The 27,184-nt window shown below is 57.6% G+C and overlaps 1 protein-coding gene across 12 annotated transcripts in view; it reads right to left on the bottom strand.

Annotated features, from left to right (window-relative positions):
* The window catches only part of TCF3 (transcription factor 3), an 85,541-nt gene continuing 58,357 nt past the window's right edge, over positions 1-27,184 (bottom strand). For 2 of the 12 annotated variants that reach the window (XM_054650251.2, XM_054650252.2), the window contains exons 8-20: positions 26,458-26,507; positions 19,721-19,823; positions 19,067-19,206; positions 18,835-18,961; positions 17,939-17,997; positions 17,209-17,287; positions 15,803-15,876; positions 15,020-15,223; positions 13,502-13,625; positions 12,639-12,801; positions 11,494-11,732; positions 7,668-7,812; positions 1-6,783 (exon numbers count right to left, since the gene is read on the bottom strand). In XM_054650251.2, the coding sequence (XP_054506226.1) occupies positions 7,670-7,812; positions 11,494-11,732; positions 12,639-12,801; positions 13,502-13,625; positions 15,020-15,223; positions 15,803-15,876; positions 17,209-17,287; positions 17,939-17,997; positions 18,835-18,961; positions 19,067-19,206; positions 19,721-19,823; positions 26,458-26,507 (1,505 nt within the window). In that variant the 3' untranslated portion in view covers positions 1-6,783; positions 7,668-7,669. The other 10 variants (XM_054650255.2, XM_054650263.2, XM_054650253.2 and 7 more) reach the window with 8 other exon arrangements.

Genomic DNA, 27,184 nt, shown 5'->3' with positions numbered 1-27,184 from the left:
TATTGTTATAAAATGTCACATTTATTGCTACATTACTGTTATATACAGGACAGTTCTCAAAATCTACTTTAAAAAAGTTAGGATTATTTAAAAATTCCAAATAATCCAGCCAGCTGTTTTGACACTTGTATAAAATTATTTAAAAAAATGAAAACAATTCATATCTTGAGGCACTCAGAAACACAATTTCATCCCCCAATTGTGATTCATTTCAAAGAGCAACGCATTTCCCACCCCCAAATACTTTTTTTTTTTTTTTTTTTTTGCTGGGTTAGGCATATATATATATATATTTACTATATATATAGTTCAAAACTATAATGTGTATCTGATTTAAGAACAAGGATTTCAGCCACTTAAGTACATCTGGATTTACACGTAGGCAGCATAAACATCAAAAGCAAGGACCATTTTTATTTTAAAGGCCAAAAACCAAAACAACCCATAACTTTCTACAGGGTTAAAAATAAACAACTTCCGCAGGCATCTCCCATCTGCTCTCCCACCCCCCATTCCTACAAAAATATAAAGAACATCCCAGGAATGCTTTGTTTCCCCGGAGAGCTGGAGCCCTCTGCAGGGACAGGTCATTCCCAGCTGGGATCCTCCCTGTCCTGCCCCTGTCCCCTCTCCTGGCACACACAGCAGCAGTGGCTGCTGCGGGGCTCCCACGGCTCCTTCCCTCCCCGTGGCTCCACGGTACCAGGTTTGCTCAAAGGCTGCTGGCTTCTGGTGACTTGGGAAGACGTGGCCCTGGCAAGGGGGACTGCTGGTGGCCCCAGCTCGCTGTCTCCAGGAGCTCCACGGCTCCCTGGGCACAACCCAGGGGTGCAGGGGGCAGCCCAGGGGTGCAGGGCACAGCCCAGGGATGGAAAGCACAGCCCAGGGATGGAAAGCACAGCCCAGGGGTGCAGAGCACAACCCAGGGATGGAAAGTACAGCCCAGGGGTGCAGGGCACAGCCCAGGGGTGCAGGGCACAGCCCAGGGGTGCAGAGCACAGCCCAGAGGTGAAGGGCACAGCCCAGGGGTGCAGAGCACAGCCCAGGGGTGCAGAGCACAGCCCAAGGGTGCAGGGCACAGCCCAGAGGTGCAGAGCACAGCCCAGGGGTGCAGAGCACAACCCAGGGGTGCAGGGCACAGCCCAGGGGTGCAGGGCACAGCCCAGGGGTGCAGGGCACAACCCAGGGATGGAAAGCACAGCCCAGGGGTGCAGGGCACAACCCAGGGATGGAAAGCACAGCCCAGGGGTGCAGGGCACAGCCCAGGGGTGCAGGGCACAACCCAGGGGTGCAGGGCACAGCCCAGGGGTGCAGGGCACAGCCCAGGGATGCAGAGCACAGCCCAGGGGTGCTCTTTGGCCAAAGGCCTCGGTACCAGGACACCCCTTTGGAAGCAGAAACCCCTTTGCTCTCCCGGGCTGGTGCTGCAGCCACGCTGGGCTGAGATGTCTCAGGGTGAGTGTTACAGCCTTGCCCTCCAGCACAGCACGGGCTTGGCTGTGCCAGGGTGGGAATGGGGAGCCCTGAGGAGCAGGAGGGGTACAAAGCCAGGGGAACAGAGACACCAATGTGGGCACCCACGACAGGAGTGCCCTTGGCCCGGAGCTGGGCTGCAGATGGACACACAAAGTTTGGCAGAAGGTCATGAGGAGCCTGCACCACCCTCCTAAGCAGAGCCCCCCTCCCCCTGGGAGTCCTGCAGGCCAAGGCACAGCAGTGCTGGCTCCCCAAAAGGGCTGAATTGTCCTGGAAATCAAAGTACAGAGCACCAGGTCCCCAGGGGCAGGGAGAGGCAGCTGTGCTGTGGGACACTGGCAGCACCCACCCCAGCTGCTGGCATGGGCTGCCCCTCTGCAAAGGGAAACAGCTCAGAGATGCTGGCTGGACAGACTGGGGAGCGTGGCAGGAAGGGAAACACCCCTGCAGGCTTGGGGTGGCTGAAGGAAGAGCAGCCCCAGCCAAGGCTGAGGCTCAGGGGTCAGGACAGGGCAGTCTGGGCAGCAGCAAGGTGGAACAGAGCTTCTCCTGTCAGGGGGCTGGGGGATGAGGGATGCTGGCAGAGCCCCACCAGCATTGAGCAGAAGGCACAGGAGGATGAAGGGTGCATGGAGGAGCCCCAGGACCACGCCCTGTCCCCTCCAGTTCAGTGCTCAGTATGAGCTGGGTGCTCCTACAGTCTCATCTGCCCCCTCCCAGCTCCAGAGCACAGGTCTCAAAATGCTTTTGGAGCTGCCAGGAATGAAGCTGGACCCTGAGGGCAGCAGGGAGCAGGAATCACAGACAAGAGCAGAGAGAATGGGCTGGGCTGGGATCTGCAGAGCCCCAGGAGAGGGGAGAGGGGTAAGATTTGCATAGGATTTTTAACAGGGCAAAGACCTTGTGCAAGCTCAGGGTACAGAAAACAGGCCTTGCTATTGCTGGTGTTGGGCAGGAATGGGGGAGCCCAGGGGCCAGGCTTGCTCTGGGTTCGCCAGCACTGCAGGTGGGGGATGAAAGCTTCTTCTGGCCCAGCTCCATCCCCAGCTTTGTTCCACCTCCCAGAGCCCAGGGATGGAACTGGAGCTGGCCCAGGCTCCCCAATACAGCACAGCAGGGCCTGCAAGAGGAACTTGGGTTCCACTGGCCACAAAGTTGGCAGCAAAGCTCAAGGGGTGCAGGGGACTGGGGGTTTCCAAAGCCTCCTGTTTCTCGAGCCCCCACAACTGGAACCACTCAGCAATGGCCCAAAGGCTCTGCTGGCTTCAGTGGGGACACTGGTGAGACACAAAGGACCTTGGAGAGCAGTTTCTGCCCTGACTCTGGAATTACAGCCTGAGACAACCACAGCTTGAGTCCATCCTTCCTGCAGCCCAGCTCTGGGGGAAGAAGGGGAGCAGAGAGCCCCAGGAGCTGCTGGCTGGGGCTGTGAGGGGATCTGAGGGGTCAGGGCAGGGGTGAGTGCCACACAGCTGGAATTCTGCTCCCTGGGCTGGGAGCAGCCACCACTGCCTGAACACCAACCCATGGGAGGCTGCAGCTGCTTTGTTCTGGGGAAAAAGCAGGTGAAAAGGGAGAAAAAACAACAATCTGCAACTTTACTGTTCATAGACTGGATTCCAGACGCTCCCCAGTCCTGTGGCATGCACAGCCTGTGTGCAGGCAGGCAGGGGGCTGGCTGAGTGGGGCAACAGGAGCCCCTGGGCTGGGGACACAGGAAATGTCCCATGGCAGTGTCCCAGTTCTGCTGCTTCACTGAGGCAGCCTGGGGAAAGAGGAACTAGAAGAAGCTGCACAGAAGGGAAGGCAGCCCTCCACTGATGAAGGAAGCTTGGGGGGGCTCAGTGGCCCCCAAAGAGGAGGGCATGTGCCACCAGGAGCAGCCATGCAAGCAAAGGCTGAGAGAGGAAGGAGGAAATGGAATAAATGGCACCATAGAACATGTCACCCCCCTGTGACAGCTCTCCTGGCAGCACCACTGCTGTGGGGGACACACAGATGGGCACAGGAGCAGGTCTGGGGATCTCTAAGATCCCAAGTGGAATGGAGCAGAGCTGTGGGCTGGGGAGGGTGCAGCCCTCGCTGACCACAACACCTAAAGACAAGAGTTTCATTGCTACAGGGTGACATTCCAGGGCTGGGCTGGTGGGATTTTGGGGAGAGCACCTGGCAGTGGTTGTTTTCAGAAAAGCCACTTTCCCTGGCAGGTTACAGGCACCAAGCTCACACTGAGCCAAACACACTGGCAAGACAAAGGAAATTTTCCTTGCTGCTCTTCCCAATTGTTCCCTGAGCACCTGAAAAGCAGAGATGCCACTGAGGCCACACTGGGCTGGCACACCCGGCTGTCACCCTGTGCCATCGAGGCAGCTCCAGGGACAGCACTGCCACCCCCTACACTGTGCTTTTGAAATGATCTCTCCAAACCCTGCCTCTGAGGGCTAATGCTCAAAGATCTTCACCTAAGCCTTGCCATGGATGGAAGTTGGCTGGATTTGCTTTCAAAGTAACATCTTAAACCACCTAAATGCAGCTGAAAAGCCCCATTTTTGTTCCAATGCCTGGGGATTCAGGGATGGTGAGAAAGGCTCTGGCTCATCAGGGTTCCTCCTTGGCCTGCAGGACTCGGAGGGGATAAAGAAGTTCAGCAAATTTGTGAACAACTCATAAATCTTCTCAGGTTTCCAATTTTGTTGAATTTATGGATTTTTCTTGACTAGTCCCTCTAAGTCCAGTTGTCCATTACTGCCACCTCCAATTCTTGGGGCAAAATCAAAGGGTTTGTGAACCACTTTTAACTATTTTTTGTAGGGTTTCAAGCTTTCCAGGGCTGGGACACTGCTCCATCCCTCCTGGCCCTGGGACAGGGGCACTGAGCCAGCCAAGACCCCTGAGCAGTGGGCACTTTGCAGCCCCAGCACTCTCACCAGTGGAGCAGGAACTCTCATGGATGAAACAGAAAGCAGCTGCTGAGCCCTCCAGTTTGCACTCCAGAGCATGAATGGGAGTCAGGGCTGTCACACAGGGAGCAAAACCTCATCCATCTCCCTGCCCACTGCTTCAGCACCCAGAAGAGCCCCAGGGAGGGAAGTGTTGTAACCTGTTGAGCTGATTAGGCTAAAATGTGTCTGTTGACACAGGCAAGAAGCACCTGGGTTATGGAACCACTGAGTTTCCTGCCCTTCCCAGGGACAGAGCTGGGGCTGCTGAGGTCTCACCATGCAGAAGGAATGGTGGGAGCACCCAAAAGCTTCAGAGGGATGGTTGGATGCTGGGGAGCCCCAGGCAGGGCCAGGGGCAGCAGGGACAGTCCCATCCTGCCCTGGCACTTGGAGTGGCTCAGCTTGGAGCTGCCACAGGGTGAGGCCACAGTGCCCACGTGTGGGTGGGGGATAAGCACTGCCCTGAGCACTTCCAGCAGGGCTTGCCAGGGCACAAAGCACATGGAGGAGCACCAGGTTATGCCAAGAGCCTGGGGTACCTGGGAAGTGCCACAGGAGCTAATCCTGTGTGCCAGTCCCTCCCTTTCCCTGTGCCAAAGCAACACAGCTTCTCCAGGAGCCCAGGCTGGAGCAGCACAGGGAGAGATGGAGCCTGCAGGGGAGAGGGGAGCTCCCCACATCCCCCCAGACCAGCAGCCATGTCTCGTGCACCATCCTGCCTGACTGGGCTCTGCAGAGCTGGGAAGAACCAGGCACAAAATGTTTCACAAGGAGAAGGAGAGGGAAGAAACAAGAGTAAATTCCTGGTGGATGTTTTTCCATGGCCATCTCCAGACTGGCAGCTGCAGCTCAGCACTGCCCAGCACCTCTTTGCTCCACACCTCGAGGGCACCCAGAGGGGCTGCCAGGGATCCTCCTCCTGCTGGGGACACCAGAGTGGTCTGGAGTGACTGGGAATCCCTTGGAGTGAAGGGACAGCTGGCCCAGCTTGGCTGCTGGAGCACAGGGACAGGAGCTCCTGCTGCCCCCTTCCCAGTGCCAAGAGAGGAGCCCGTGTGCAGGTGAGGTGGCCACTCCCATCCCATGGCAGGGCTGAGCTCAGTCTGCCTCTGGGGATGCCTGGGAGATGTGACAGCAGGTGACAGCGGGCTGTGAGGCCACCCCTCTCCCCGAGCCAGCATTGTGCATTTCCAATGGCTCCAGTGCCAGAAGGGATCCTGCAGCTGCTCAGGGCTTTGCCCAGGCTGGAGTGGCCAGGTCTCTGCTCCTTCCCTGCCTCCAGCACCCTCTGCTGCTGCTGCTGCCCGGCCTCCTGGCCCTGTGTCCCACTGCTGCTCCAGCTGCCTCTGCCTCTTCCCAGTGCTGCAGCTTTGTTCACTTGGTCTTTGTTCAGTGCTGCTCCTGGAAGTGCCTCTGGCAGCTCTGGCCCGTGGGAACAGGAGCTTCCCTGTGCATCCCTCGCTGCTCTGCTCACCTGGAAGTGCCTCAGTCCCTTGGTTCTCCTCCACCCGGGGCTGCTCTTCCAGCTCCTCCTCCCCACGGTGACACTCTGGAACAGCCGTGGTCACATCCTCTGACCCGGGGGCATCTCCAGAACAAGGCAAACCCCAGCGAGCACCTCAGTCACTGCCCGGGGAGGGGAGCACTGCTGCCACTGCTCTGCTGTTTAACTTCCTTTTCCCAAATCAGAAGTGGCCGAAGATAAGAGATGGTGAATTCAGCACAAGTTTGTTTGTTGTCATGGAAGGTACAAGCCAGGCAAGGAAGAACATTCCCTCACTGTGGCTACATTCGCTTTTAGTGGCTTTCCGAGCCGAATCTGAGAATTCCTCTCTTTATATCCAGTCTCTCTTAATACAATTTTAATATTCTGGTTGATCCTAAAGATGCAACGTTAACTATAGAAACAGCAGCAGAAAAGCGGAGGGTACAAGACATGTTTTTATACAAAAAAAAAAATTTTTTTCGTTGCTTACAAAACATATGCAAAAGAAGCTAAAAAAACCAAAAGGCATTGCTATTTGTTCTACATAAAAAATCTCATAACTAATGTTCTTTTTTTTTAAAAAAGAAATATCAAGCTTAGGCACAATTTTGCTGCTGGCTGCTTGTGAACAAGCCAAGAGAACACGCCACCCCCTCCTAACTGAGTGATATGTATTGACTGTTCTGCACTTTATACTTAAGGCAATTTTTTGTTTCCGTTTTGTTTCTGACAAAGTGTTTTTTCCACTCCTTACGTCACGCCAGGATCCGGCTGCGTGTGTCAGTATGAGCAGTACTACAGTTCATGGTTCAACAGGGCTGCAGGTCACACCAAGGGTTTTCTTCCTACACACCTCCATAGCCAGAGGAACAAAAAGATCTACAAATAAAATAAAATAATAAAAAAGTCTGAAGTGATAGAAGCCCAGATGAGAATAAAACTGTGCTCCTTGCACAGAGGGCCCCAAGGCTGTCAGTCCCTGCAGGGCTGGGCAGGGCTGCCTTTGTTTTGGTCAGGCCATCCCCAGGCACCCACTGGGACAGGGGACACTAAGGGACTGTGTCCTCTCCTTGCACTGCATGGGATCAGCTCCTGACCTACCACTCCTGGATCTGCTCAATCCCCCCATCCACCACCTCTGCACTGCTCAGATGCTCCTAGGGTCCCTTAAAAGTGGGAACAGCCCATGGGAACCAGTGCCTGCCACAGCCTCACTGGGGGATTTTCACCTTCTCTGACTCTCGGCATTTCTGGGACCTGCCCATTCCCTCTCATAGAGCCACAAGGAAAAGGAATTGCTGGTTTCCAGCAGCCAACTGGGGCAGGACTGGGAGGTGCAGAGCAGAGCTGAGCCCACCCAGAGAGCTCCAAACCCCCCATCCCAGCTATGGAGTTGCACTTTCCTGTGGGCCAGAGGCTCTGGATGGGGCACATGACACACAGAGAGAGAAAATCATGGAATGGGTTGGGCTGGAAGGGACCTTAAAGTTCATCTTATTGCACCCCTTGCCATGGAAGGGACACCTCCCACCATCTCAGGTTGCTCCAAGCCCCTCCAACATGGCCTTCAGGGATGGGGCAGCCCCAGCTGCTGTGGGCACCTGTGCCAGGCCTTGCACACATGTAGGTCATTGATTTCAGGGACATGAAGCAGGGCTGTGGCTGCTGCTGAGGGAGCAGGGCTGAGCAGCCAGAGCAGAGCAGGGCATGGGCACAGGGCTGGAGCCACGCTGGGATGTGGGATCACAGGTGGGGAATGGTACCTTTACATGTGTCCAACAGGGTTGTGACCGTCTCCTAGACCAGGATGGGAAGCTGACAGTGTCATCTGGGGGTCTCCTACCACTCCGGACACTTTCTCCTCTTCCCGACGCTTCAAGCAGGCGGCTTTTGGGTTCAGATTGCGCTCTGTGCCCAAAACAGCAAGGGAGGGGGGGGAGCAACCTCAGTCTGGGCACCAGCATCACCCCTGGCAGCAGCACCCCAGAGGGACAGAGGGACCATGCCAGGCAGGCCTGTGTGAGGAGATGAGCTCCGTGCAGCGCTCGCTGCTGCCCCAGTCCCTGCAGGATCCTGCCAGGCCCCTGCTCGAGCAGAACCCCAGGCCCAGCTGCACCCCCACTTCACCAGGGAATCATGGAATGGTTTGGGTTGGAAGGAACATTAAAGTCCATCTTGTTCCAACCCCCTGCCATGGGCAGGGACACATCTCACTGTCCCAGGCTGCTCCAAGCCCCAGTCAACCTGTCCTTGGGCACTGCCAGGGATCCAGGGGCAGCCCCAGCTGCTCTGGGCACCCTGTGCCAGGGCATCTCCATGTGCTTGTTACAGGAAGCCCCAAGTGCCTCAGCCAGCACTCAGAGCTGAGGACTGAATTTTCCAAAGCTGCTTAATGGGATCCAGGTGCAAAATTATATTAAGCATGAGCAGAGAGAGAGAGCAGCCTCAAATCCACCCCGGGCTGGGGAGAGCTCAGCAGCCAGAGGTGCTGCTGGTGCTGCAAACACACAGCTCAGACAGAAAGCAGAGTCAGGACAGAGAAGCAGGAGCATGCAGAGACAGGGGAGAGACAGGCCCCGAAATGCACCTGCCAGCGGTACCATACCTCGTACTTGCTGCTCCAGGCCCAGAATGACCTGCACGGCCTGCTGCAGGATGATCAGTTTGGTCTGTGCTTTGTCCGTTTTTAAGTGCATCTGGCACATTCGTCCCAGCTCTTTAAAGGCCTCGTTAATGTCCCGCACTCGCACCCTTTCCCTGGCGTTATTGGCCATTCGCCTCTCCCGGTCCCTCAGATCTTTGTCCTCCAGTGACAAGGCCTCGTCTGTACTGCTGGGTTCACAGCACCACAGGGGTTAGTCAGGGGGTGCCACGAGGGGGGCTCTCTATGTTGCCGTGCTGGAAGTGCTCCGGGTGTCCACTGGAAATGGCCCAAACGGCCTCACTTTGCAAAGCCAATTCCTCTGGGTGCTTCCCAGAGCAGCCCAGGCTGTGTCACCTCTGCAAGCCCAGGGAAGGTGCTGCCAGCACAGGCCCAGGTGCCCAGGGGGCTGGAGGGGCCACTGGGGGCAAGGGTGGGCATTGATGCAGCATCACCCACCAACACCTTCCACCCTCTGCAAAATTTTGCCTTCCTGTTTGTTTTCAACTGAAAACTCGAAGACTGGGGGAGGCTCTCTGCCAAAAACGTCAGGTTTGTCCCCCATGGAAAGATTTTGGCAGGAAGCAAATCCTTCTTTGTAAGATTTCCTTCCCAAATTCCATCTGCAGCTTCCAGTGCTGGTGTTTGGAGCAGTGGTGCTGCAGCAGCAGAAGCAGCCTGGCCTGGCACCCTCTGAGGGGCCAGGGCAGCATTGGGAGCAGGAGCTGCTCTGAGGATCAGACTCAGAGGCAGACACTGAATCCAGATCTTTCCACACAGCCAAAACACGGCCAGAAGGGGTGATTTTGTTTTTTTCCAGGCACAGTCAGAAGCTCTGTGAGAGCCCCCACTGCTGACAGCACCCCAGGGATGCCTGACACAGGCAGGGATGGGGGAAGCAAAGTTGTGCTGGCAGCATCTTGAGCCGTGGCCTTGCCCACCCCCTCAAAAGCCCCAATTTAAATACAGACGACCTTCTCCCCCAGAGCAAAACTTCTTGCAGGAAGACACCTATCTGAGGAGGGTCCCTGGGTGAGACCTGACACTGGGACAGCCTGGGGCCTCCTGGGGAGCCATGTGGGGATCAGCCTTTAGCAAAGAGGGGCCACAGAGCCCTCCTGGAGAGCCTCTGGACAGTGCAGGGCTGTGTGAAGGGGGAGCAGGGGCTCCCTGGCAAGCGCTGCCTGTGTGGGACTGAGGGCTGCCCACTGGCCCTGCTGTACCCTCTCCTCACTGCCCTGTCCCTGCCTGTGTCCCCTCCTCGCTGCCCCAGCTGCCACCTCCTCTCCACAGGCTCAGCACAGGCGGGGGTATGGGGCCATCCTGGCACCTGTGTCCCCACAAAGGACCCCAGATCCCTCCTCCAGCACAGGCTGGTGGCTGCAGCTCCTTGCTGGGGCCAGTCCTGGCTCGTGGCTCCCCCAGCAGGGACAAGGCTTGGATGTCACACCTGGGCAGGACAGAGCTGTGTCCCCAGCACCAGCACGTACCACTGGCAGCTTCCACTGTGTGAGGATGGGATGCTTTGGCTGCCTTGTGCCCCTGGGGGTCACCAGCCAGCCTGAAACTCCTCAGTCTCCTCCTTTCCCTTCCTGCAGCTGCTGTGGCAGTGGGAGGATCCTGGCAGCCCCCACGGCACACAGGGACCTGATGGCAGCACTGCCAGAGGGGCTGGGAGGGAGGGATTCTCTCCTGGAAAGCAGCTCAAAGCCAAGGAGGGGACACTGCCTGTCTGCACTATCTGCTGAGGGAGCCTGCAGGGCTCAGCCACCTCTGGCTGCCCTCAGGAAGGTTTAAAAAGGGACAAGCGTGGGAGACCAAAGTGAACACAGTGCCAACTCTGCCTAAGCCCTGCCCCACCCTCGGTCCTGCCTGGGATCCGTGAGCAGCAAGTACAAGGTAGAGTGGGACCACCGAGAGGTCACGGCTGGGGCATGTCTGTAGGAGATTGGAAAGAACAGAACCAAAAAGTAAAAACTTGAAATAAAAAAAAAAAATCAAAAGGAAGGGGAAATTAAAAAAGAAGACAGGAAAAAATATACATGTTATGAAAGGCAAAAAATTACAAACTGAAGAGAGGCACAAAGGACTCCAACATCAAGGCACAGCAAGGCCAGCAGAGAGGAGCACAGGCAGGCACAGCCCCCGACGCGTGTTACACAGCTCTGCAGAGAGAAAGGGGTTAACCTGCCCGGGGCGCGCTGCAGGCGGGGCAGGGGCGGGCCAGGAGCACATGCACGGCGGGATGGGGACAAAGCGGCCTCGGCCCGGGGGGGACAGCCGGGACTGCCCCCTCGCTTCCCCCCTGCCATGGGTGCACACTCCGTGGTGGGAGCGAGCGTGCCCTGAGCGTGGCCCGGGGGGGGCAGAGGCTGCAGGACCCCGCTGGCAGCTCCAGGCTCAGAATGCACAGCGCTCCCACACCAGTGCAGGCAGCGAGGGCTGCTCAGCCAGGGCATCCCGCTGCCCTCGCACGGCTGCCGTGCCCCAGGGCTTTGCCAGGTGCCACACTGGGGGACAGCAGCACAGAGCCCCATCAGGCACACTGAGGGGAAAGGAACGGGCTCGGTGCTCAGAGCAGCCCTTGGAGATGGCAGAGCTGGACCCCTCTGAGAGATTCTCTAGTGGGGTTTCTGTCACTTTGCTGGCCAAGCACTGAGCACTCCTGGCTGTAGGGAAGCAGGACATGGCACAGGCGTCCCCACGGGGACCAGCATGCAGCACACGCAGTGGCAGCGGGGGACAAAGGAGAGAACAGCAGGGATGGATGCAAAAAAGGCAAAAAAAAAAATAAAATTAAAAGGACATCAACAGCCTTGGGTTGGTCCCCAAGGCCACAGGGGAGAGAGACAGTGCGAGGCACCACAGCACGTCACAGGAGACAGACAGACAGACAGCCCCGTGCCGATCAGGTACGTAAATATCACCACTCCGGGACCCTCACTGACCTCTAACTTGTTGCTCCAGGTTCAGTATGACTGATACGGCCTGGTGTAGGATTAGCAGTTTGGTCTGCGGTTTTTCGCTGTTTAGGTGCAGCTGGCACATGCGTCCGAGCTCCTTAAAGGCCTCGTTGATGTCACGAACCCGCAGGCGCTCACGGGCATTATTGGCGACCCTCCTTTCTCTCTCTCTCTCGGCTTTTTGCTCTGGGGGAAGAAGATCGTCCTCCTCATCCTCATCTTGACTAATGGTTTAAAATAAGAACGAGACAGGGACATTCCTCGTGTGCACTCTCAGCACTGGTCAACTCACAGACAAGAAACACACGGTGACGCAGCGAGATGAGAGCCCCCCGTGTGCCCTGCCAGGACCTGCCGGCCTGTGCCACGTGCAGGGACACGCAGGGGCTTCGGACACAACCAGTTAAGGCTCTTCTTCTGCCTCGTTTTTGTTTTCTTTTGGTTTTAAACAGCAAAGAAAGAACACACAATGTGATTAAGGCCTGAGCTTGTTGCCAGGAGTGTGCAGGGTGGCCCAGACAAGGTGACGGCCAACACTGGAATCCCCAGCTGGAATCTGGGAAGATGCAGCCCTCTGCCTCCAGGGCAGGAGTGGGGCTGGTGCTGCCTCTCTGGGCATCATCACCCTGCTGAGGTCTCCGAGCTGGTGGCAAGGCTACAGAGCAGCCAACACGCTGAAGGACTCCACCTGAGCCACTGCCACTCCTCTGGCTGGATGTGACAGAGGATACAGGAGCCCAAAGCAGACAGCAGAGATGTTCCAAGGCAGGGAGGGGGTCAAACTGTGTCTGACTGGGAGCACTGGCTCCTTCCCTGCACAGCCCCAAGTGCCCACACAGGCAGGTGGGGGGGAGGTGCACCACTCTGCTTTAGGAGCATGAGGATGCCCTGAGGCCACAGGGACAGGAGCCAGCAGGAGGGTGGCAGGGACCCTTCCCCTGGGGCGGTAGCAGGAGCCCAGGCTGTGTGAGACCACACCAGGCTCCAGATGGGCAGGGCTGGGGGGTCTGTGCCACAGGATGACCCCAGGCCAAACCGGGCCAAGCCCAGTCAGTGCCTGGTGGGTCCTGGCAGCTGGACCCCAGCCCAAACAGCCCTGGCCTGGGAACAGAGAAAGTGAAGGGAGAGACCTGTTCAAAGAGCACCTTGTTCTGTTCCGGGAGGGTTTCAGCTCCTTCTTCTCCTCTTCTGAGTTATCTGCCACCGACGTGTTCTCCTCATCCTCCTTCTCCTCCCTCTTTATCTCGCTCGTTCCTGAGGAGACGCTGCTCCGGCCCAGCCCCCCAGACAAACCTGCAGAGAGAGCAGAGCCACGTGCAGAGCCTGAGGGGCCTGACCCACAGAGGAGGCTGGGGGGTCCCCAGGCTCTGCTCCTGCAGCCCAAACTCATCCTGCATTGCTGCTCCACACTCGGGGAAGATGGGAGGGTGCTGCCTGTGCCCTGCTGATGCTCCCCCTTCTCCCTCTTACTTCCAATTTGGGAACCCAACCTACACAGCAGAGCACTGGGAACTGTGCACCCACACCTGGCGGGGGGGAATGGGAAAATACAGGTTGAACATGTAGGGATGTAGGGTTAGATGGGATCTTGGCAATCAGGAATTGTTCCCTGGCAGGGTGGGCAGGCCCTGGCACAGGGTGCCCAGAGCAGCTGGGGCTGCCCCTGCATCCCTGGCAGTGCCCAAGGCCAGGCTGGACAGGGCTTGGAGCAGCCTGGGACAGTGGAAGGTGTCTCTGCCTATGGGACAGGGTGAAAGGGGATGAGCTTCAAGGTCCCTTCCAATCCAGACCATTCTGGGACTCTGTGAAACCTCTGGAAAAGGCTCCAGGTAGAAACTGCCCTGTGAATGCGGCAAGGGAGCACCAGCCTTGCAGAGACATCATCCATCTCCTCCCAGGCTGCACAGGCCTGGGCCCAGCCCCACAGGTGAGTCCCCACAGCCCCCAGCAGGTGACCCTGAGCACAGGTGACCCCCCTGCAGAGCTGCCTTACCACTGTACGTGTCCTGCTGCCTGCTGAGCTCCGGCAGCGAGCTGGGCTGGGATGGAAGCGTGACGTGGTTGTGGAGCAAGCTGGGGTTGCTGGACAGCCCATCCTCAGGGTGGCCTCCTCCCACCTGCAGCAAGGAGCAGAGTGAGCCTCAGGGAGGGATGGGTCACTGCCAGCAGGCAGAGGGGACATTCACCTGAGCTGTCACCCCAGGCTCCATGGAGCAGGCTGAGGCACAGCTGGGTGCTCTGGGTGCTCCCCTCACCTCCCACCCCTGGAGCTCTGGAATGCAGGAGGGAAGAGCCAGCCTGTGCAGCAGCAGCTCTCTGGGACCGCTGGGGACACTGCAGCTCCCTGCTCTGAGCAGGGGCTGCACCCAGAGCCCTGTCACTGCTGTCCCCTGCCCCGAGGAAAGTCCCTCTGTGCCTGGTGCAAGGCCAGCACAGCAGAGATGACACATGTCCTGTGTCATTGAGCACCACTGCCACCTCCCCAGTGCCACCAGAGCAAGGGACATCCCAGCAACATGAACTTGGCTCCAAAGAGCTGGGACAAAGGGTGAGGGCCCCTTCTGAGCCCAGAGCCCCGAGGCAGTGCCACACAGGCTGGGCACTGAGGGGACAGAGCCCTGCTGACTCCCCAGCTGGCAGCAGCCTACAGAGGACACATCTCATTCCCTGCTCAGGAGCAGAAGCCAGGGAGCCTGGAAGGGGATCACAGCTGCTTCTCTGGAGACTGCAGATGTGTCACTGATTGCTGCAGCAGCAAAGCAGCTCTGCCAAAAATGTGCTGCTGTGGTCACCAACCTCTGGACAAGGGGGGACCCAGGTGACCCTGCATGGGACCCCAGCATCCACCTGCCCAGGGTGCCCTGGATCCATCCCATTCCCTGCAGCTGGAATGAGCCCTCACACACCACACAGGGATGTGATGCCTGCCCAAACCATTCAGAGTTCCTGGTGACACCTGGCACTCTTGTACCCACTGGATCCCTCTTCTCCTCCCTGCATATCCCAGGGACACCTTGAAGTTGTTTTGAGGGATTTTCAATCATGTTGCAGGGAAAGAAGAGCAGCTCTCTCACCACCCCTGTCTGCCCTGAGAAGGGGCACAAGGGAAGGGCACACAGAGCTTGTGCCAAGGCTGGACTCAATGTCCCCAGAGCAGCTGGGGCTGCCCCTGCATCCCTGGCAGTGCCCAAGGCCAGGCTGGACAGGGCTTGGAGCAGCCTGGGACAGTGGAAGGTGTCCCTGCCATGGCAGGGGGTGGAACAAGATGAGCTTTGAGGTCCCTTCAACCCAAACCACTCTGGGATTCTGTGACTCAGCTCTCCCTTGCAGGAACATGGGAAGTGGCTTCTGTGCCTGTCACCCCTGCAATGCTGCCAGCACCTGACCCAGGCTGACCACACTGGGCTGTTCCTGCACCAAAGGCGACGTCCCCCTGAACGCCACGTCACACCACATGTGACACGTGTCCCCAGCGTGTCCCTGCCAGCTGCCACACTGCTCCCACACTCACCAGACTCGGGTGCCTGCTCCCCAGGGCCATGACTGAGGCAGGGAAGGCCTGGCCCAGGCTGCCCACGGCAGCACTGTGTGCTGGTGCTGAGCCCAGCAGCCCGTGCATGTCCCCGTGGTTGCTGGCCATGGCAGAGGTCTGGCCCACGGCGTGGTTCCTCAGCACGTGGATGGCTTCATCCAACCTGTCTTCCATTTTGTTTTGCTGGAAGGGCAGGACAAAGACAGGTCTGTGTTAAGTGCCCCATCCCTGGAAGTGTCCAAGGTTGGATGGGGCTTGGAGCACCCTGGTCTAGCAGAAGGTGTCTCTGCCCACGGCAGGGGTGCAACTGTATGAGCTTTAAGATCTCTCCCAACCCAAACCTTTCCATGATTCCAATCCAATTCCATGACTGCAATCCCATAAAGCCAGCAGCCCCCTGCTGCTCTGCACTACAAAATGGCTGGTGGCAATCCTGGACTCGGGTGCCACAGGGCAGGGATGGGGAGCAATAGCCCCCCCAGCCAGTGCCATTCCCCAAAGGCACGATGGGTGACACGAGTGGAACTGCTGAGGGCAGGCAAAACCTGCCAGAGCCCCGGGATGGGCCTGGGGCTGCCGGGGGACTCCAGGTCAGGGATGCAGCACTGGGCTCTGCTCAGCTGCTGCTCCCCACATATCCATCCCTGGCCACCCAGCTGATTCCAGGCATCCAGGGGAGAGGGTGCCACCCAAAACCCTTCACCACCAAGCCCTGAGGGAAGAGAGAGAAAAGGAGAACCCGGAATTTTTGGTGCCACTCACCAAAGTGTGGAGGCTCCCTTCGTAACTGGGAGATAAGGCACCCGCTCCGCCCGCCCGCGGCCACTGCGACGAGCCTGGGGACAAACGCAGAGTTGGGGACCGGCCATGGCCACGGCTGCCACTAGATGGGGCTGGAAGCTGGGACACCGCGGCGGCGCACCGGCCACCGCACGGCTCGGCACGGCACACACGGCACGGCACGGCACTGCTCGGCACGGCACGGCACGGCACGGCACTGCTCGGCACGGCACGGCACGGCACGGCTCGGCACGGCACGGCACGGCACGGCACAGCATGGCACGGCTCGGCACGGCACGACGGCACGGCACTGCTCTGCTCGGCACGGCACGGCATGGCTTGGCTCGGCACGGCTTGGCACGGCTCGGCTCGGCACAGCACAGCACAGCACGGCACTGCTCGGCACAGCACTGCTCGGCACGGCACGGCACGGCTCGGCACGGCACGGCTCGGCTCGGCTCGGCACGGCACGGCACGGCACAGCACAGCACTGCTCAGCACGGCACTGCATGGCTCGGCACGGCACTGCTCAGCACGGCACTGCATGGCTCGGCACGGCACTGCTCGGCACGGCACAGCACGGCACGGCTCGTCACTGCTCGTCACGGCACGGCTCGGCACGGCACTGCTCGGCACGGCTCGGCTCTGCTCAGCACGGCACAGCTCGGCACGGCACGGCTCGGCTCGGCATGGCACAGGCCACAGCAGCAACACCCGGCCCTGCACAGGCCACTGTGGCACCATATGGCACTGCATGGATCACCACAGCACAGCTCAGGCCACACAGCATTCCATGGCACTACATGGATCACCATGGCACCACATGGGCCACCACAGGGCTGTGTGGCACTGATGGGCACTGTGGCACTGCATGGCACTCCATGGATCACCATGGCACTACATGGATCACCACAGGGCTGTGTGGCACTGATGGGCACTGTGGCACTGTGTGGCACTACGAGCTCTGCTCTGGCTCAGCCCTTCAGGCCTTGAGAGGTGTCCCCAATGTCCCCGGTCTCAGTGACTCGCTGTGACCTCAGGGCCAGCTTATGCTGCACCCTGGGCACAGGGAGCCTGGGCACCAGCTCTGCTGGGCACCACAGGACCTGTCCTGCCCGAGGAGAACAGGAAAGGGCCTTCAGCAGATGCTCAATGTGGGTTTGAACCACTGGCTGCTTCCCACATCCCACTGCACTTCTCCCACGGAGGCAAATCCAGCCACAGCCTCTCTGGGATGGGACAAGCAGGGACAGGGCCAGGAAGGGCAGGAGAAGGTCCCAGGGTTGCTGCCAGCCCTGGGCTGAGGTTTAGGGGCTGACCTGGGAAATTCACTGCCTGTGAGCTCCCCAAAGCAAACCCCACCCCCTCACCTTCACATTGTCACTCACCTGCGAGGCCCTGCGGGGACCCAACCGGGGTGGAGGGGTTGGAGGAGAAGTTATTGCTAGAGTGGTCAGGGGAGTAAATCTGCAGGGACAGAAGGGGGATGGTCAGCAGTGCCACCTGAGCTAGCTGTCCCCTCCCAGTGACACCCAGCACCTGCTGGGACCTCCCTTCCTAAACCCAGAGCCAGCACAATGACCGAGCCCAGTTCCCCCCAGTTCCCCCATCAACCTCGGGGTCTGTCCCCACTGTCACCACCCCTGAGTGCAGCCTCTGCTCTTCAGGACCCCTCTCAGGAGGAAGCAGGAGCTCTCAGGAATTGTTGCAGGGTCACTGTCAGCACCCCTCTGCATCCATGCAGAGATCACTGAACAGGACAGAGAAAACTCTCTGGTAACCCAGTGAGACCAGTGCCCTCCAGTTTGAACCAGCACACACAGGGCAAGGACTACTGGGACCTGCAAGTCCTGCCACAAGGTTTGTGTAGGGTGGTCTTGGCAGAGCAGCACCAGGCTGGGAGGGCACAGAGCAGCAAATGTGACTGCAGGGCCACCACAACCTCAGTGCCTCAGTTTCCCCATCCACCAAAAGGTGCTGGGACTGAGATGACAGCACATGGAGAGGGAAACCCCTCCCTAAAGGCTGCTGTGGATTTGGGGTGCATGCTCCCTGCTGGGTAGAGGGTCCCTGCAGCAGCAGGACTGGGACTGGCTCAGGACCACCCCAAGCTCTCACCGAGGCCAGAGCCTTCCCAAGCGCGTCCCCGGAGCTCCCGGCCGTGGTTCCTCTGTTACCTGCCAAGAGAGACACAGGTGCCACTGCCAAGGCCACAGACCCCGGCAGGACACAGCACCCTACAGGACCCTCTTTGGGGTCACCTGCTCTGGGGTGGAAATTTTCTGCTTTTAGTGCTTTGCTTGAAAATTAAATGTTTGTCCAGCTCAGAGCAGCTCGGACACGGGGCACCTTCCCCTGGAAGCCATCAAGGGGCTGCAGGGACATCTCTCCAAGCCCTGGGCTGGAGGTATAGTGCCACCAACAGCAATCAGACATCTCTGCTGCAGCAGGGCCATTGCCATGGGGCATCTCAAACCCCAGCAACCACCAATGCACTTCATGAGCCTAGAGATGTCTTCCAACCTTAATGACACTTTCATTCTATGAATCCCAAACTTCCTTCTCCATAGAAAAGCAAGGCATTTTCTACAAATCTGTGTCAGGATCCTCATTTCCTGGGGAGCATGAGCTCATTTCAGTAACAGGGTCAGAGATTAAAGCACTCAGGGGTTAATGTGGTACCCAAACCCAGCAGGAACATTCCCATTCTGGATCTAGGGGAGCAGCTTCACATAGAAATCCATCCCACAACTCATCTAAGCCACAGCACCTCCAGGAGATAATACCAGAGCTGCTGGGCTCCTCCCAGACCCACCCCACGAGCTGTAAACCCCCAGAGCAGCACCCAGAACCTCCCTGTGCCTCTTCCCCGGGCAGGGACTCCAGGCACAGGGGACACACGAGGATCAGGGGTGTCTGGGTGTGTTGGATGCCTCAGGCAGCAGGTGTGCACAAGCCCAGGCTGTCCAGGTGAGCTGTGCCCGGCTGTGGGGTCAGTGTGACACTGGCCATACCCATGATGGTGTCGGTGCCGCTGATCGGGGGGGTGTGACTGGACACGCCGTACGCCGTGGGCGCCGAGGAGAAGCCGGACACGGAGGGCAGCCCGCCATTCACCTCTGCTGAATGCAGCTGGTAGTTCTGCCAGGGAGGGAGAGCGGGCTCAGAGGAAAAGCTGTGGGGTTCAGCAGCTGGGGCAGGACCCACACCAGGGCAGGAGGTGCCAGGGCCACGGGGACACGTTACCATGCGCTCGTGCTGGTGTAAACTGTTGAAGCCGCTGGACTGCGGGAGCGGGGACGAGGAGCTGCCCAGCATGGCACCGTAACTCGACTGGCTCATGGCACCCGGGGAACTCCACAGGTCTGCAGAGTTATGGAGTCCATCTGCAAGGAGCCCAGAGCTGAGTGGGGCAGGGACAGCAGCAGGCAGCCCCCAGCCCCAGGGTCAGCCCTGGATGAGGGGACGGGACTGTCCCCACCACATCCTACCTGTGCTGAGCATCACCCACTGAGCAATCAGGACAAACTCTCGGGGACAGGGACAGGAGCCCAGCAAGGGCTGGAGCTGGGCCAGGCCTTGGCATGGAGCTCAGGGCAAGGTTCTGCCCCCCGAGGCTGCTGGGCACTGCCCAGGCTCCCCAGGGAATGGTGCCAAGGCTGCCACAGCTCCAGGAGCTCTCAGGGGTGCTCAGGGTGGGGTTCTTGGGATGGCTGGGCAGGGGTTGCACTGATGATCCCTTTGGATCCCTTCTCACTCAGGATTTTGGGGCTGCATTGTGCCTCATGCACTCCTGCCCTGAGCTCCCTCCAGATGTGCAATCCCTCCCATGGTCCATAATGGGCAAGGCTGCCCCTGCTCTGCCTGGTTTGTGGGATCACAGGGCTGGGAATAACTCACCTGTCATGTAAAAGGCTCCAGGATACACAGTGCTGGGAGGTTTTGAGGGAGTATATCCAGCTGGATCCCTGCTGTAGTCATCACCTGAGTTGGATGGATACACCTGTGGGGCAGGAGAGGGGTTGAAGAGAAGGCCTTGGTCAGTCCATAGCCCCACACCCTCACCATGGCTGCCCCCAGCCCTGCACAGTAAAACTTCAAAACTCAAACTTCAGCAGTGTTTGACCACCTCTCCCATGGCAACAGAGCAGCAAGTGCTTCACTCAGCTGACCTTTCAAGGGAAGGAGGGACAGGAGCCAGGCAATGGCTCCCAGTGCCAGAGGGCAGGGCTGGATGGGATCTTGGCAATCAGGAATTGTTCCCTGGCAGGGTGGGCAGGCCCTGGCACAGGGTGCCCAGAGCAGCTGGGGCTGCCCCTGCATCCCTGGCAGTGCCCAAGGCCAGGCTGGACAGGGCTGGGAGCAGCCTGGGACAGTGGGAGGTGTCCCTGCCATGGCAGGGGTGGCACTGGATGGGATTTAAGGTCCACTCCAACCCAAACCATCTGATGAGTCCAGGAGCTTTGCTTTAATTCATCCCACAGCAGATCTGGAGGGGAACTGGAGCAGCTCAGCCAAAGTCCTCAAAGGGCACAGCCCTACATGGAGCAGAGCAGGGGCCAGGGCACAGAGGACAGGGCAGAGGGCACACAGGACAGGGTACAGTGTTCCTTTCTGTTTGTTCCTGTCACCCTCCTTGGTCCCCAGAACCTGCCCAGCTCCAGCAGCAGTTTCGACTCTGCTCCAGTTCCGTTTTCCATGGTTATAACTTTTTCTGGGTAACCACAAAAGCCACCACTGCTGCAGTGACCCCACTCTGGGGGGAACAGGCTGGGCACTGGCAGCGGGCACCTGTGTGGCCTTGGGACCCCCCTGTGCCAACCCTGCCCTGTGCCAGGCTCCTGAGCACAGCCCCCACTCAAAGCCCTCAGGAAAACCAGGCTGAGGGGAAACTGAGGCACGTGGGGCTGAGCAGCCCCTCACAGCCATTGTCACAGGGGAGGGACAAACCTCAGACAGCCCTCACACAGCTCTTGGGTCACATTTCTGCAGCACTGCTCTGCTCTGTGATTTAACAGCACATCAAGCAGAAGAAAAAGCTTTTCCTTCCCTACTAAATTAACCAAACCCATCCTAGAAAGCCCTGACCGAAAATCATCTTCTGCCAGGACAAAAACAGACTTTTCTTTTTTTAAAGCAGAAATTCAACATGCAAAGAAACCGAAATGGCATTCAAAGAAACTGAAATAGCTCTCAGATGATGTGAGAACTTTTGTCACAGGTTATTTTCATCTCCTTTGATTCATTCTGAAACCGATAATCTTTTTTTTTTAATCCAGACGAAAGCAGAGGTGGGGCAGGGGCCAGGCTCTGCCTGGCACACACAGTTCTCTTTGGGAAGGAAACTTGCCTGAGTTTCTTTTTCCCCACAGCCAGCTGCTCCCTTCCAGCCCGTGTCCTCACCAGTAAAAAGGGACAAAATTGATGGTGGGGAATAAAAGACACAATCACAGAATCCTTAAGGTTGGAAGAGACCTTTAAGATCAAGTCTAACTATGAAAGCAGCAGCACCACCATGTTCATCACTAACTCATGTCCTCAAGTGCCACATCCACATGTTTTTTGAACAATTCCAAGGTAGTGACTCCACCATGGCCCTGGACAGCCTGTGCCAGGCTTCTTTTTGTTTAAAAAACAACCCCAAAGCCCCCCAGAAATCCAACAAGGGTCAGTGGAGCTGGGGAAGGGTCTGGAGCACCAGGAGAGGCTCAGGGAGCTGGGAAGGGGCTCAGCCTGGAGCAGAGGAGGCTCAGGGGGGCCCTTGTGGCTCTGCACAGCTCCTGACAGGAGGGGACAGCTGGGCTGTGCTCCAGGGAACAGGGACAGGAGGAGAGGGAATGGCCTCAGGCTGGGCCAGGGGAGGTTTAGAGTGGAAATTGGGAAAATTTCTCCACAGAAAGCGTTGGGAAGCATTGGAACAGACTGCCCAGGGTAGGAGTGGAGTCACCATCCCTGAAGTGTTCAAACAATGTGTGAATGTGGCACTTGGGGACACGGGTCAGCAGTGGCCTTGGCAGTGCTGGGGAACAGTTGGACTCTGTGACCCTTAGAGGGCTTTTCCAACCTTAATGACTCTGTGACTCTACAGAGAACTCATAAAATAAAGACAAAAAAAAGAGAGAGGGGGGAAGGGCAAATCCTGACAGACACAGGCAGCTGCCCTTTGTCCCTTGCTCCAAACAGAGAATTCCAGGCCCTGGTCCCCGGGATGCTGCCGGGTGCTGTGGGCAGAGGGAGCCGCGCGTGGGCTGGGGGGGTGGGGGAGGCACTGCAGAGCGGGAATCCAGCAAATTGACTTTTCCTATAATTTGATTAAATAGCGGGAGCGGGCTGGGGAATGGAGTGCAGCACGTCTGAGAGCCCCGCGCCATCTGGCAGGGGCTGGCTCGGGGCCAGCGCCCGGCAGCTGCACCAACAGCCCAGCCAGGAACCCAGGGAGAAAACAACGGCCAGAAAATGGCAGGGATGGAGGGACCAGGGCTGCAAAGCAGGGGAAATTCACCTTACTGTGCGCCCACCCTGCTCCAGCACCCCTGGAACATCTCCTGCCAGATCCTGGGGGGCCAAGTTTCAGCACACTCCTGGCCCTGACCCTGCTAATTGTTCCTTTTGCTGTCCAGCACAGGGGAGGCTGTGAAAAGCAAATTCCACCGAGAGCCATGTGCGGGCATGGTGGGGCTGGGCTGGGCGCTGCAGGCAGCTGGAAATCAAGGCCAGGCCCCCCTCCCCAGCCCCTGGCCCCAGCCCTCAGGCCAGCAGCCCCGGGGACCTCCAGGTGAGGTCATTTCCTCCGGTGAAAATTTGCCAGCGCGGCGAGAGGCGCTCGAAAAGCCCCAGCGCTGGGATTCGCAGCGCTTTGTGGTCTGGGGTTGTTTTTCCCTCCCTGTTTTTCTTGCTTAAATGCAGGAGCTGGGGTGGGACTTTGGGCAGACTGAGGCTAAACAGAGCAGTGACCAGACTGGGAATGCACAGCCTGAAACAGCTCCCAGGCACTGAACTTGCTGTGGCAACAAAATCCTGCAGGAAGCAACTTGTACAGAATCCCTGCCCGGGTTCCTCTGGCACTGCAGCCAATGTGGAGCCACATCCAGCTCTGGATCCTGTGCCCAGACACAGCAGCCCCTGGCCAGGAGCTCAAGGGGCTCCATGCCCTGAGGGCAGCCCCAAGCCAGCACCTACTGCATAGAACCATGGAATGGTTTGGGTTCAGAGGGACCTCAAAGCCCATCTCATAATCCCCTGCCATGGCAGGGACACCTTCCATCATCCCAGGCTGCTCCAAGCCCTGTCCAGCCTGGCCTTGGGCACTGCCAGGGATGCAGGGGCAGCCCCAGCTGCTCTGGGCACCCTGGGCCAGGGCCTGCCCACCCTGCCAGGGAACAATTCCTGATTGCCAAGATCCCATCCAGCCCTGCCCTTTGACTCCTTGAGCCCCTTCAGGCCCTGCCAGGGGCTCTGAGGTGTCCCTGGAGCCTTCTCCTGTCCAGGTGAGCACCCCCAGCTCTCCCAGCCTGGCTCCAGAGGGGCTCCAGCCCTGGGAGCAGCTCTGTGGTGTCCTTGGCACAAAAGCACTGAGCCCAAGGGCCCTGGGTTCAGAGCACAGCTCCTCTGTGCCCATCCCTGCCTGGCACTGCTGCTCACACCCCTGAACCCCTCTCGCTGTCCTTGGCATCACTCCCTGCTCACCCACCCACCCTCAGCTCCTGCAGCCGCTGACCTCGGCGAGTTTTCAAAGCAGCTCGGGAATTACAGATTAAAGCACTTCATTTGAATAAGATGCTGATTAACCTATTTATTTTGCACGGGGTCCAGCGATAACACGGGGCGGGCTCCTGCATGGGCGAGTCAGACAAGAAAGAGCCTTTGATCCACTGCCTTTGAGGCCACTCCTGCCTCACACTTCTGCTGCTGCCTAGGCACAGATCTGTCTCCCCAGGTGTGGAAGTTCAAAAACAAACCAGGAAGCTGGAGCTCCCAGCACAGGGAGGGTGAGGGAAAGAGGCAGAACCAACCCTTGCTCTGAAAACTGAAGCTTTGGCATCAAGAGGCAGCTGAGGCAACAGCCAGGGCAGAGACAGAGATTTAGGCTGGATGTTGGGGAAAAATTCCTTCCTGGCACAGGTTTCCCAGAGAAGCTGTGGGTGCCCTGGATCCCTGAAAGTGTCCAACACCAGGTTGGATGGGGCTTTGAACACCCTGGGATAGTGGAGGTGCCCCTGGCCATGGCAGAGGTGGCACTGGATGAACTTTAATGTCCCTGCCAACCCAAAGCATTCCACGATCCTATGAAAGGCTGGAGTGCAGGTGTCACTCAGACACAGGGAAGGAGCTGAGCTGTGGCAAATGCCAAGCAGCTCTTCCTGTGGGAATCAGGGCCCTGCAGGGCTCTGCCAGCAGGATGGGCCAAGCCCCAGCACTTTGAAATTTGAGGCCAATAAAGGCCATTTGTTGGAGCGATGTTTTCCCCACATGTCGACTGGGGTTTAAAGCTCCAAATTTCCCACAGAAATTCGAGGCAGTGACACAGACTGTGACTCAAGCAGGTTTTCCCTGTCAAAACACACACTCTTGGAGCTGGTTTCTGCCTCACATGGATCCACAGAGACCCTCCAACACCCCCAGGTCTGTGAGCCCAAGCTGGCAAGGCCTCGATGCCCTCCCCTCCCTCTGTCCTCCAGAACCAGCACCTCGGGGTCCAATCCCAAAGGCAGAGCCTGTGGTGCAGGTTCCAGCTGTGCACCAGCAGCCAGGGAATGCCACAGCAGGGATTTCCCCCAGGGATGGGGCTGTTCCCTGGGGAATGGGGCAGAGACTGAGGGCACAGCCCCGGGCTGGGGACAGAGCCCAGTGGGACAGAGCACACAGACATTCCAGGCAGGAATGCAGCCCCCGTGCTCCTGCAGGAACCCCGCAGCCCGCTCCAATTAGCTTTCCTGGAGATCCCGTTACTCGCAGCCACAAAGACATTGTTCAGTTGATTCCCCTGGAACAGCCGCGGGAGCAGGGATATTCCTGCAGCCTGCTCAGCTTTCCTATAAAGCAGCGCACACCTGGAGCGGGCTCAGCTGCCGGCCCCCAGCGCCAGCCCGAAACCCGAGCCCGCGGTGTCGCCTTTCAGGCGGACGGCGCAGCAAACACGGCACGGGCTCCTCGGCTCCTTCCCCGAGCTGCCCCCATCGCTGCCCCTTCTCCCGCACGGGAATTCCCTTCCCCATCCCATCCCACGCAATCCCAGCCCGCGATGCATGCGGGGTCCCAGCTGCTGGCAGCTTTAGTTTGGGAGAAATCCTGCAAAGCTTGTGAATTTTTAGGTTAGCACCCCAGTGTCTGCCAAGGCGAGTGGTCCCAAACTGAGGCCATTTTCCATGGGAAAGGGAAGTCATTTCCCCAGACAATGGGTATCAGCTCAATGATGGCATTTGGGATTTTAAGGGAACACTCAGTCCTAGTTTCTGCAAGCTTTATTTTGGGAGAAATCCTGCAAAGTTCGCAAATTTTTGAGTTGGCACCCCAGTGTGGGCCAGTGTGAGTGACCACAAATGGAGGCAAGTGGCCCCAAATGGAGGGCATTTTCCATGGGAACAGGAATAATTTCCCCAGGCTCTGGGTATCAGCTCAGAGGTGGTGTTTGGGGCTCTATCAGCAGGGAGGGTCCCAGCTGCTGGCAGCTTTAGTTTGGGAGAAATCTTGCAAAGCTTGTGAATTTTCAGGTTGGCACCCCAGTGTCTGCCAGGGCGAGTGGCCCCAAACTGAGGCCATTTTCCACGGGAAAGGGAAGTCATTTCCCCAGGCTCTGGGTATCAGCTCAGAGGTGGTGTTTGGGATTTTAAAGGAATGCTTGGTCCTAGTTTCTGCAAGCTTTAGCTTGGGAGAAATCAAGCAAGTTTGCAAATTTTTAGGTTGGCTCCCCAGTGTGGGCCAGTGTGAGTGGCCACAAACTGAGGCCATTTTCCATGGGAAAAAGAAGTCATTTCCCCAGGCTCTGGGTATCAGATTAAAGGTGGAGTTTGGGGCTCTATCAGCAGGCAGGGTCCTAGTTGGTGGCAGCTTTAGTTTGGGAGAAATCAAGCAAAGTTTGTGAATTTTTAGGTTGGCACCCCAGTGTCTGCCAGAGTGAGTGGCCCCAAATGGAGGCCATTTTCCATGGGAAAGAGAAGTCATTTCCCCAGGCTCTGGGTATCTATTGAAATTAAATACCCTATGACATCACACTGCAACAGGTATCAGTTCAGAGGTGGCGTTTGGGATTTTAATGGAATGCTTGGTCCTAGTTTCTGCAAGTTTTAGTTTGGGAGAAATCAAGCAAAGTTTGCAAATTTTTAGGTTGGCACCCCAGTGTGGGCCAGTGTGAGTGGCCACAAACTGAGGCCATTTTCCATGGGAAAAAGGTCATTTCCCCAGGATCTGGGTATCAGATTAAAGGTGGAGTTTGGGGCTCTATCAGCAGGGAGGGTCCCAGCTGCTGGTTTGGAGAGAACCTGGTCCTGCTTTGTTTGGGAGAAATCCTGCAAAGTTTGCAATGTTGCCATCAGCACCCCACTGCTGGCCAGTTTGGGGCTGCAGACCCAGCATTTTGGGGCACAGGGAGCAGGGATGGCTCCCAGGGCAGGGAAGGGGACCATGATGCTGTCACTTACCGAGGAGGGGAGTCCAGGAGGCACCTTCCGAACCTTTTTGGGCTGTCCATCTGTGCAGACAAGAGAGGATCTGAGTTCTCAGGGGGTTAGAGGGAGGGGAAATGAGCTGCAGGAAAAGTCTCCAGGGTTGGAAACTGCAGGTACAGACAGGACTGAGATCCCAAATGTCCCGTGGCCAAGGAAGCATCAACAGTGAAAATGTCCAAGGCTGAGCCTCTCCAAATCTTGTCTGCTCCCTTTGGGGGCAGGTTTCACACTCACACAGAGATCTCAGGACAGGAAGGGTTTGTTGGGAGAGACTGAGCCCATAAATATAATAACATTTAATGTTATAACCCCTCATTGGGGTTTTTTTGGAAACACTTTAAACTTGAAGTGGGTTTGTGGAGAGAGGATGCAGAAAGGGAACACATGCAAGGCTGGGCTGTATTTTCATTTGCTTCCTACACAGGGATAGACTTGGGAAAGCTTTAGTGCTGCAGGAGGCAGGGATGTGCTTCCCAGGGACAGACCCCAGCCCCATCCCTCTGGTCCCAGCTCTGGAGGGGACACAGTGTCCTGGGGGAAGGGAAGGGGACAGTTCAGGGAAGTGGTAGGGAAACATCCAGAAGTGGTTTAAAGGGAAGCAATGGCTAATTTTTTTAAAATTCTATTTTTCATAATTATTATTTTTATAACTATTTTCCCATATTTTTAAAAATTATTTTAAATAATATTTTAAAAAATT

Source organism: Agelaius phoeniceus, chromosome 29 (genome assembly GCF_051311805.1).
Source record: "Agelaius phoeniceus isolate bAgePho1 chromosome 29, bAgePho1.hap1, whole genome shotgun sequence".
Classification (NCBI taxonomy): domain Eukaryota; kingdom Metazoa; phylum Chordata; class Aves; order Passeriformes; family Icteridae; genus Agelaius; species Agelaius phoeniceus.
The sequence above is the reverse complement of the archived record's forward strand: the minus strand, read 5'-3'. Positions and strand labels throughout refer to the sequence as shown.